General features: G+C 36.0%; 1 protein-coding gene across 1 annotated transcript in view; it reads right to left on the bottom strand.

Moving 5' to 3' along the window:
• Positions 1-12,500, bottom strand: part of LOC115220956 (cubilin) — a 96,617-nt gene that overhangs the window by 10,824 nt on the left and 73,293 nt on the right. Inside the window, exons 4-8 of the mRNA XM_029791166.2 lie at positions 12,078-12,262; positions 9,195-9,388; positions 7,773-7,935; positions 5,814-5,840; positions 3,382-3,549 (exon numbers count right to left, since the gene is read on the bottom strand). Of these exons, the coding sequence (XP_029647026.1) occupies positions 3,382-3,549; positions 5,814-5,840; positions 7,773-7,935; positions 9,195-9,388; positions 12,078-12,262 (737 nt within the window). The remainder of the gene's footprint in view (positions 1-3,381; positions 3,550-5,813; positions 5,841-7,772; positions 7,936-9,194; positions 9,389-12,077; positions 12,263-12,500) is intronic.

Raw genomic sequence — 12,500 nt, 5'->3', positions numbered from 1 at the left:
CCATTTTATACCTTTGGAATAATACCAGTGATATCTTTGAAACATGTGTCAGAAGTAAAAGAATTTGAATAACACCTGTGTTTAACTCCATTTATTTATTTATATATATTATACAAAATATTTCCCTTAAACCCGAAGTCATTACATTTAAAAACAAGGTGTTACAACCTTTTTACAACCTTTATCCTGGTAATTATTTATATATTTTTTCTGTGTTAATTGTTAACAAGGGGAAAATACACACACACACACACACACACACCACACACACACACATATATATATATATATATATATATATATATATATACAAAATGAGAAAATGGAGAAATATATCTAAATCAATCATCAACCATCTGATAATACCCAATCAATACTTTATTAAACCATTACACAATAGCAATGATATTATACATTAATATAGTACACTCTTTACACTTTTACTTGTTTCAGTCATTTGACTGCAGCCATGCTGGAACACCGCCTTTAGTTGAACAAATCAACCCCAGGACTTATTCTTTGTAAGCCTAGTGCTTATTTTATCAGTTTCTTTTGCCAAACCGCTAAGTTACAGGGACGTAAACACACCACCATCAGTTGTCAAGCGATGTTGAGGGGACAAACACATACACACACATACACACATATATATATATACATATATACGATAGGCTTCTTTCAGTTTCTGTCTACCAAATCCACTCGCAAGGCTTTTGTTGGCCTGAGGCTATAGTAGAAAACACTTGGCCTAGGTGCCACACAGTGGGACTGAATCCTGAACTATGTGGTTTATAAGCAAGCTACTTAACACACAGCCACTCCTATGCCTATCATCATCATCATTTAATGTCTGCTTTCCATGCTAGCATGGGTTGGACGATTTGACTGAGGACTGGCGAACCAGATGGCTGCACAAGGCTCCAATCTGATCTGGCAGAGTTTCTACAGCTTGATGCCCTTCCTAATGCCAACCACTCTGAGAGTGTAGTGGGTGCTTTTACATGCCACTTGCACGAGGGCCATTACAGCAGTATTGGCAATGGCCACACTCAAATGGTGTTTTTTACATGCCACCTGCACAGGAGCCAGTCCAGCAGCACTAGTGACAACCTCGCTTGAATGTTTTTTCATATACCACCATATATATATTTATATATATAAGCTAATTGTGTGTATGTATGTAAATATAAATATATATATTATAATGGAATAATTACTAATAAGCTTAGTGTAGAAGATATTGTATAATGGATTGTATGTAAGGCCAAACAGTGTAAAGTAAAAGCAAGGCAAATCCCAAGAAAACAAATATATGAATTAATGTAGACTTATCCTGAATTCAATATTTCAGGGTTATGACCCCATTTTCAAGAAATGAACAAATGTTGCTGATGAGTGTTAGTTTCTCGAAAATGCGGTCATAGCCCCAAAATATTGAATATAAGGTAAGTCTACATTAATTCATATATTTGTTTTCTTATGATTTGCCTTGCATTTACTTTGCACTGTTCTGGCCTTACCCACAATCCTTTATACAATGTATATATATACCATCATCATCATCGTTTAATGTCCGTTTTTCATGCTGGCATGGGTTGAACGGTTCGACTGAGGTCTGGGAAGCCAGGAGGTTGCACCAGGCTCCAATCTGATCTGGTAGTGTTTCTACAGCTGGATGCTCTTCCTAACACCAACCACTCTGAGAGTGTAGTGGGTGCTTTTTATGTGCCACTGGGTCAGGGGCCAGAGGAGCTGGCATCAACTACGAATGGATGGTGCTTCTAAAAAAGCTACCAGCACAGAAGCCAGGCAAGGCAGCGCTGGCATCGGCCACGTTCAGATGGTGCATTTTCTGTGCCACCGAAATAGGGGGGCACAACTACAATTTCCATTTGATTTTCGTTTTGATGTTGATGCACTTGACTCAATAGGTCTCCTCAAGCATGGCATGTCACCCTACGATCCAAGGTACTTTTGAGTGGGCTGGTTATGTGACACTGGTGTAGGTTACAGCTATATGTGTGTATATATATATATATATATATATATTATAGGACAATCAGTTAGTTGTCATAATAATACTCAGAGTTTCAGATGCCGGGGCTGAAAGACATCCTCATCAGTTATTAAGACCTTATGTCTTAATAACTGTGTTATCTTCGAGGATCAGTTTATGCATGCTATGGCTCAGTAAGTATTCATGGGACCTGCAGAGCTTGTTCAGATGAACCAAAATTTGGACAATTGATATTTGGGACATCCAAGGTTTTACTGTATTTGATTTTGTGTGTGTGTGTGTGTGTGTGTTCATCACTGTCTCGTTGCCTTGACACAGCAGGGTAATTGTAAATGCATGTCACCATCATGCAAACCGTATCCTTTGTTTCTAATCTTCCATGAAAACATGTCTGGCCATGAGGAAATATTACTTGAATTGAATATAGGGAATGCATTTGGCAGCAGGAAGAGCAACTGGCTTAGAAAATCTGCTGCAACAAATCCCATCTGACCCAATGCAAGCATGGAAAAGAAGATGGTAAAATGAAGAAGATGATGATGATGACGATGACAACGATGATGATGATGATAGTGAATAATGTAGTGTTAGGTGCACTTAGTCTGTAAAAAGAAAGAGCAAGATGGTCATGGCAGGAAAGCTTCTAATTATATCTCTGCTTTGATCATGAGACTTCCTGTTAAATGATAAGGACTGATCTTAAAATACAAAAGTACAATGTTATCAGTGATGTTTTAAAGCAATTATGTCAAACGAAGAAAAAAGTCATTATCATATGTGTGTGTGTGTGTGTGCATGTGGGGTCAATCACATTGTCATCTGAGTATCTTGTAAAATGAGATGCAGATAATTCTTCTGTGTCAGGGGACTTTTGTGCAAAAGTGACTGGAAGCATGGCAGTATGGTTAAGGAAGCTTGCTTCTCAGCTATGGTTGTGGGTTCAATCCGTCTGTGCATCACCCTGGGTAAGTGCCTTCTACTATAGCTCCAGTCTGACCAAAGACTTGTTAATGAATTTTGTAAAGAGAAATTGTGTGTAAGCCCGTCATGTGTGTATGTGGGTATATATATGTGTGTGTGTGTGTGTGTGCATGTGTGTGTATGTGTGTGCATGTGTGTGTGTGTGTGTTTGTCCCCCATACACACACACCAACACCACTACTTGACAACTGGTGCCGGTGTGTTTGTGTCCCTGTAACTTAGCAGTTTGGCAAAAGACACCAACAGAATGAATACTCTGCTTAAAAATAAATAAATATTGGTGTTGATTCATTCGACTAAAAACACTTCAAGGTGAAGCTCCAGCATGGCCACAGTCTAATGACTGAAACAAATAAAAAATAAAAGAAAAATAATAATCTCACCATCTTTCATTGTTAATTCTTTCAAGTGTAAATGGATTTCATAATTGTATTCTTTGTTTGGAATCTTTCTGATGACCCAAACACAGTCATACGATGCAGAGTCGATTGGGGATAATCCGTAGAAAGATATCGCACCTCCAACGCTGGCAGGGAAAGTAGCACTACAATCTGGAAAAAAAACCAAAACAAATAAAAGACATTAGATTTCTTTGGAAATATTTCTTTTAATGGGAAAAGCAACACATACAACAGACAGTGGAACACGAAGAGAAGACATCATCATCATTTAATGTTCATTCTCCATGCTGGCATGGGTTGGACGGTTTGACAGGAGCTGACCAGCTGAAGGGCTGTTCAGGCTCCCTGTGTCCATATTCTGCACTGGGTACACCTTATGGAGTTTCTTCCAAAACCTTTTCTACATACTGAGCAGGGCCATCTCCTTAAAGGAATCTGCAATTTGTCTGTTTTGCTGCTTATCAATATTTCAGTCTTTGCTAAATTAACTCTAAGATCCTTTGATTCCAGACCTTGCTTCTATACCTGAAATCTCTTCTCTAGTTCTGGTAGTGATTCAACAATAAGAACAAAATCATCAGCATAAAGGAGCCCCTAAAGGCAGCTAGTCTTATATTCCTCAGTTATAGTTTGGAGAACTAAGATAAACAAGAGGGGGCTAAGAACCGAACCCTGGTGGACTCCTACTTGTACATTAAACTCTTTGCTATACACATTGGCAACCCTCACTTTACTAACAGCATCTAGGTACATGGCTTGTATGGCTCTCACTAACCACTCATTTATCCCTAGCTTCTGTATTGACCACCAGATAAGGGAGCAAAGGACCCTGTTAAAGGTTTTTTCCATGTCAGCAAAAACCAGAAACAGAGGTTTATTTTTGGCCATGTATTTCTCCTGCGGTTGCCTCACCAGTGTCAGTATCATGTTTGATATTTTACATCACAACTGGAATAACCATGAAATTTAATTTTATTGCAAAAGATTTAAAGACATTAAAATTCCAAGCAGGTTATAAAAGATTCAGCATTACTGTTGAAGGAAATAAAATCTATTAGGTTGGCAACTAAGTTCCCACTGTTTTTTTAAATTTTAATTTTTTAAAAGGTTTAATAAAAAAAATAACAACTAATTAATCAATAATGTATTCACCCTTGTTGTTTACAACTTCTTCCCAACATTCAACAAGATTCTCAATACCTTGTTGGTATTGAAAATCACCCAATTTCAACCCGAAAAACCACCCAATTTCGACCTGAAAAATCACCCAATTTCGACCCCAAAAATTGATCTGACCAAGATCTCAATTCTGCGTCAGTATTGAATGAAACTCTGTGTATAGCATTTGAAAGAGATCAACAGAGGTGGAAATCCATTAGTGCCAAATCAGGAGAGTACAGCGGGTGTGGCAGCACTTCTCAGCCATGCGTTTGAATGGCTTCCTCAGTCATATTGGTGATATGAGGGCAGGCGTTGTCATGCAGCAGAACTCCATGCTGACGATTAGGTCTTTTCTCCTGAATAGCCATGTTGAGTCATTCCATCTGTTGAACATAGAGTTCCACGTTGACCATTTGGTTCCGTTCAAGCAATTCGTAATGGATAATCCCTTCCCAGTCATACCTTACACACAAAATCGTTTTACGCGGATGAAGATCTTGTTTCATGCGCGGTGTCACTTTTTTACCGGGGTTAAGCCATTCCTTACGCTGCTTCATATAGATGTACAGGCACCATACAGGCTAGTAATAATTTGGTAAAGAAATTGTTGCTTGTGTTCATGAGTTGAGCAGTAACGAGCAAGCAAACCAGCGGAGATTGTGGCTCGTTGATTTTTGTTGTTGTCACTTAAAGCATGCGAAACCCATGCTCCATACTTTTGAACCTTTCCCATCGAGTGAATATGCTTCTCTATAGCAATGTGGGAGCATTCCATTTTATGCAAAAGTTGATTTAATCACTCTTCATCGAACTCAACAGAACAGCCAGAACGAGGTGCATCTTTGAGGTCAAAAACTCCATTTTTGAACTAGGCATACCAATCACGAGCGGTTCTCTCAGCTATGGCACCCTCTCCATGCACAGCACAAATTTTGCGAGCAGCTTTTGTGGCCTTAGAACCTTGATTAAAAGCAAAAAGAAAGAGGTGTCGAAAATGCTCGTTTTTCTTAACTTGACATTCTATTTTAATGATCTGAAAATAAACAAAAATTATCTAAAATTAACTAGAAAAAAAAAAGATTCTAAAATGATTCAAAAATAGAATTCTCCAAAAAAATAGATTCCAAAATTTAAAAATGCAATAAATTCCAAAATTTAAAAAAACGCCAGGAACTTAGTTGCCAACCCAATAGCTATATGCTGTGAGAAGCAACATTACTGTAAACAAATGAGATAAGAATATTTACACCTACCAAGTTTAGTATTGTCTTGAATCTTTTCTGAAAAATATCAAAAGGTAAAAATATTAATTGAATGCTTTTGTGAAAGGAAGATTAAATCTAAATAAATATATGCATTACTTCCCTTAACCCTTTTGCTACCATATTTCTATAGAAATAAACTGATTCTGTTTCAATTAATTTTGAAAATGCTGCATTTGGAATATAAATATACCATTGACCCCAGTGCTCAACTTGTGCTTATTTCATTGAACCAAACCAATGAAAGGCAAAATCGACCTTGGTGGAATTTGAACTCAGAACATAAAGACTGACGAAATACTGTGAAGCATTTTGGCCAGTATGCTACCAACTTTGCCAGCTACAAATCACCTTAATTTGGAACAATTTTGATGGAGGATTTTAATTTAAATCACTTTAAAAACTGGAAACTTGTATCATAGAACTAGAGGCAGTCTGAAGCAAGATGGCATCAAAAGGGTTCAGTACTACTGTCCCCTCGATAACTGTATGGCTTAACTTAGATTTAGTTATTGGAAGGTTTGGACACCATTCTTTGTAGGCAATCTTGAAGTTAATCCTAGATAGTTATTATTGTAAAGAATAGCAGAATATCAGATTGATAGACCTGTGAAGAATAGTAGAATAGCAGATTAATAGGTCTGTAAAGAATTGTAAAGAATAGTAGAACAGCAGATTGATAGAATGACTAACTTAATGTCTTGACGGTCTCTTTAGGCTGACTTTAATTTTCATTCTTTTATTGTTAGTAAAATAATTACTAATCAAATACTGGGTCACTTTGATTAACCGTTCTCTTCCTCTCATCAAATATGTACCTTTGGGCCTCTGTTAGAGATCCTAATTGTTATTACCAATCTTTCCTTCTGGTTTTATGTTCAGAGGAAGATGTTGCCATTTGTCCTTTCAGGATGAATAAAACACAAGTCCCCCTTGAGCATTGGGGTCAATGTAACTGACTTAATCCTTTCCCCACAAAATTTCAAGCCTTGTGCCTATAGTAGAAAGGTTAATTAGAATTCTTACATTGCCAAAATACTGGATGTATGTCCACATGTTTGGTAATAACATCCCTTAATTCTCCAGCAAGTTCCACCTCCAATTGCAATTGATCCAGATACAGTAAAGACAAAGTTGTTGTTGTTTTTTAAATATCAAAGAGATATTGTGAGTAACTCATTAAGAACAATGTAAAAGCTATACATGTCTGTGGAGTATTCAGCCACTTGCATGTTAATTTCATGAGCAGGCTGTTCCATTGACCACATCAACTGGATCCCCCATCATCATAACTGATGGATTGCCAGAGAAGAATACATTACAAATAAAGATTACTAACAAATTCTACCTTCTTCCTCTTTCATCATTATAGACTTCCACCCTTTTTCGGTCCCCTATTCATGTTAGCATATTATTGGCTAAGTCTTTCTGCAACCATCTGCTAAGGTCATCAAATTGCCTTTACTCTCCATCTTTTCTCACTTCTTCACCTCAGTTTCTCAATCGGCATCAAGAGTTCAATGCTTCATGTTCTCATGTGATGTCCAACGAACTTTGCATGTTGTCTCCATGTGCCATTTTCAAGGAGTTTCTGCTCTCCTAAGGACTTCACTGTTTGTAACATTACCATTATAGGATATCATCAGAATTCATCTAAGAAACTACATTTCAGCAGCATTGATAAGCTTTTGTTTGTTGATCCTCCAAGACACATTGCCACATGTAAGGATGTGTTATACATATACATACACACACACACACCACACACACACACACACACACACACACACACACACACACACACACACACACACACATATATATATATATATATATATAGAGAGAGAGAGAGAGAGAGACCCAATACAAGAAGAAATAAAAATATATAAAATTGCATAAAATTATCAAAAGAAAGCACAAGGTTTGCTTTATTTCCAAAATTCAACAGACCTGATAAATATTTGAAAGAAGCTTTGAATCCAATGTTTTCACTGTCTGAAGAGGGTTTTGCTCCAGTGTAGAAAATCAACTGAAGACTGTTGCTGTTAGAGACAATGATTGGTCTCTGGAAATGTTTTATGGTCAGTGGAGTGTTCTGATTGTTCTCATAAACCTTTAAGAAAGACAGAAAGGAAGAATCAATGCATTTACATGGCAAAATAGTTAATTGATGCCGTCGAGAGGTAGGCCCCGAAACGGCGCGCATTCTCTCCTGATGAGCCCATACACTTGCTAGCTTCCGGTATACAGAGCTTTTAACTGGTAGCACTTGCATGTGCAAGTTATTTGCAAGACATCTCTATATTGTGCAGGTGTGGTTGTGTGGTTAAGAAGTTTGCTTTCCAACCACATTGTTTGGGGTTCAGTCCCACCGTATGGCACCTTGGAGAAGTGTTTTCTGTTATAGCCTTGGGCTGACCAACACCTTGTGAATGGATTTAGTTGAGGGAAACTAAAAGAAGCCTGTTGTGTGTGTGTGTATTTGTGCCCGCGTTGGTGTGTTTACATCTCTGTAACTTAGCATTTTGCCAAAAAGAAACAGAGAGAATAAGTAGCAAACTTTAAAATCTAATTAATCTCATTCATTCATTATCATTGTTGCTTAATGTCCGTTTTTTTTTTTTATGCTGGCATGGGTTGGATTGTTTGACAGAAACTGGCAAGCTGGATGGTTGCACCAGGCTCCAGTCATCTGTTTTGCCATGGTTTCTACAGCTGGATACCTGTTAATGCCAGCCACTTTGCAGAGTGCACTGGGTGCTTTCTATGACACCTGCACAGGTGCTTTTTTTTTTTACATGATGCCAGCAGAGGAAATTATCAATTTTAACAATAGATCATCATCAGGAATATAATTTATCCATTATGTGCATGATTTCAGACACAAATAAAACTAGGAACCCTTTTTTAAAATTAAAGGTAGTAATGTTCTTTTTCTTTTTTATGGTTTAATTAGATGAGAAAGAGCAGTCCCTTTCTTTAGTACCCTTGAGACAAGTGGGAGATAAAGGGGAAGCTATTTAGAGTAGGGACCTGATCCAAGTGTTTGCAACAGATTAGATTCTAATAAAAATACCCATAAATCAAATAGGGGGTGTTAAAACTAATCACAAAGCTTTGGTTGATCTGAGGCTGTGGCAGAAAACACTTGCCCAAGGTGGGATAAAATCCAGAAACCATAAAAGTAGCCAAATAAACTCCTTAACCCTACAGACTTGACAGATTTTGAACAATTTAGTTATGTGAACACTGCAAAGCTGTGTAAGCTGTGTATGGGAAGCTGTGTATGTAAAGGCAGGTTTGATTTCTGATTGAACCATTTGAAGTATTTCACCATGATAAAGAAATGAAAAAAGAAGGGGAAATGCTTACCTGCACTGTAGTGTCTTGTGCAATATCCCAATCATCAAAGACAAGTTTTATGAACCCATTTGGATCCAGATTTCGTATTGAATAGATGAAAATTTCTCCATTGATTGCATAGCCTCTCGGAAAGTTTGGAGAATGAAAAAATCCATCACTAAGAGTTCCTTTTTGAGGATATCCAGAAAATTCTTCTTTTTTCACTAGGAAAATAAAAAAAAAAATCAAACTTTTATTTTGTACCAAATCTAAATCCCTTTACATAACTCAAATAACCTTCCATCTATCTCCTGTTGCCCATTGCTCTCTTTCTCCATCAAAAGAATTTATTTTATTCATTTTCTTTCTTATTTTATTTTGAATCATGTCTTTTGTGAACAACAGCACCTCTGATCATAGGGTTGGTTACAACCAACCATTGTTTGGTTTACTGAATTACCAGAAGCAATTTAACAGAAAAGATACTGCAGGTTATTTTTGTTCAAAAGTACCTGCTTATCAGTTTATGATCCATGTATATAAATTTATATTCATAAATACAAGCGAGGGGCTTCTTTCAGTTTCCATCTACTAAATCCACTCACAAGAGTGGGGCTAAAGTAGAAGACATTTACCCAAGGTGCCACTCAGTGATTATATACATACACACACACACACACACACACACATATATATATATATATATATATATATATATATTATACATATATATATATACATATATACATATATACATATATATATATATATATATATACACACATATACATATATATACACATATATACATATATATATACATATATACATATATATACACATATATACATACATATATATATATATATATATATATATATATATATATATATATATATATATATATATATATATATAGTCAATAATAATAAGGGTAAAATTAATTAACTAATTAGTAATTAATAATTTTACCAAGCAGTGTTCAGTATGCAAAAGGACCATTTACGGTAAATTTAAACATTATTTTATATAATTAGGGTTCAGCAAAAATTGCTTTACCACACACCGAGCTTTTAGAAATAGCAGACAAAGAATTTATCTATTTCTTCTACTTTAAGAAGAGTCTCCCAGATAATGTATACTCAAAAACATTACACGTAGGTATAGAGGGAAAAATAACGAAAGTTCACTCGAAAGATTGATTACTTGTGAACGTGTTTCTGGGTTAGTTAGATATAGAGACGCTAGAAATACAACCCTATTCCAACATTCCTTTCATCAGCACAAGATTTCATTAAATTTAAATTTGAGAGCGCTAAAAATCGAACTTGCCCATCTGATTTGAGTAACCTCAGATGAACTAACTTCGATATCCAGTACTAACGAATTCAAAACGTACAAATGAGGCTTTGCATTCTCCCCTGTCCATCCACATGAGTTATAGAGCAACAAATTCCTACAGAAGGATCTGTAGTTTAAGATCAGGGAGAGAATTATATTGTCAATAATAATAAGGGTAAAATTAGGGGAGGATGCAAAGCCTCATTTGTACGTTGCGGGAAGGATTGTTTCACCGAAGTCGTGTCTCGCCTTTACCTATGAAACACAGAATAGATGAAGTGGAGGCAGCTGAAGAAGGGGAATTTTCCTTGTGTTGTATGTCGTGTACCCTGTTTTATTGTTATTTAAAAAAATGTTCGTTTCCATGGTTCTGTTTTTATGTTTTCGTTTCTCATTGTGTTTGGCGTTTTTTTGGTGTCTTGTACCCATATATGCATGTATTTATACATATAGATGTAGGTACATACATATATGTATGTATATATGCATATGTTTTATTTATTATTTTGTATATATATATAATATTCATTTTGAATTGATAAAAGGTGGTTTTTTTCTAATTTCTATACATACATATATATATATATATATATAAATACAGGGGGTGCAAAAACTGGGTAGAAGACCAACACACATGCATACATATATACAGGTGGGGTGCTAAAGTAAGTATACAGTTATGAGAAAAGAAAACATGTACAGTACTCATTTATTTTTATCAAAAAAAAATTAGAAGTTATGATAAAAGTATTATCATAATTATGATAAGCATACTATTATAATTAATGACACTGAAAATATCCAAAATAAGGCTAACTTTTAATTTTTTTGATAAAAATAAATGAGTAGAGTACATGTTTTCTTTTTTCATAACTGTATACCTACTTTTGCACCCAACTGTATATAGGTGTGTGTGTGTGTGTGTTGGTCTTCTACCCAGTTTGTAGCTGCTTAATTCCAGTCAAAAGCCTATGCTGGAGCCTTTGCACTATCACATAACATGCTAGAGACCTCAGCCAAATTTCCCTCAAATCACATTCTGCCAACTTACAAAGAATTAAGAATAAAAAGATGGTATGGGTGTGTGGTAAGAAGCTTGTCTCCTAACCACAGAGTTCCAGGTTCAGTCCCACTGCATGGCTCCTTGAGGGTGGATTCAGTAGACTGAAAAAAAGTCAGCTGTGTGTGTGTGTGTGTGTGTGTGTGTGGTGTGTGTGTGTGTGCACACACAAATATACCTGTATTTGCCCCCACCCACCCCCACCGTTTGACAACCAGTACTGTTGTTTTTATGTCTCTACAGCTAAGCAGTTCAGCAAAAGAGATTGATAGAATAAGTACCAGGCTTAAAAAAAAATAAAACAGTTACTGAAGTGGTGTCCCAGCATGGCCACAGTTTAATGATTGAAACAAGTAAAAGACAAAAAAGATGGAATACAATGGCTCCAATTGGAGCATCTTTGATTGCAGGTGTTCTGATCAAGGCTGACCCAGGCCTAAACAACAGCAATTGAAAATAGCAAGGCTTAACTTTCCTGAACATACCTTGTAATTAACATGTAATTAACTTACCTACAACCTTGTAATTAATCTTAAACATTTTTCCTGCAGCCAGATTCGTTTGTGACATACAATGGACAATTCGGATATGGGACGATATTGAAATGTATGTCGATGTCTCATTAACATCGAAATAATTCTGATGAGAATATAAACTGTAAGGATGGTCAACTTCTGAGATATAGAGATGGTCACATCTGGAAACAAAAGCAAAAACAAACAAAAAATCTTTACTGATTTTGTTTGATTTAAAAACTTTGTTGTTAATTGTAGCAAATAATAAAACATACCCTGCTTATCAAATACCTTCAAGTAACAGCCTCTCTATGATACTATTAACCCATTAACTGCTAAATTTTTTATTCATATTTTCTGGTTTTGCCAGGTGTCTTAAAAGTTAAAATAATATACAGTATTTAAATTTTCTTCATATGT

This window comes from Octopus sinensis, linkage group LG17 (assembly GCF_006345805.1).
Source record: "Octopus sinensis linkage group LG17, ASM634580v1, whole genome shotgun sequence".
In the NCBI taxonomy this organism is placed as follows: domain Eukaryota; kingdom Metazoa; phylum Mollusca; class Cephalopoda; order Octopoda; family Octopodidae; genus Octopus; species Octopus sinensis.
Note: the sequence above shows the minus strand (reverse complement) of the source record. Positions and strands in the feature narration are given on the sequence as shown.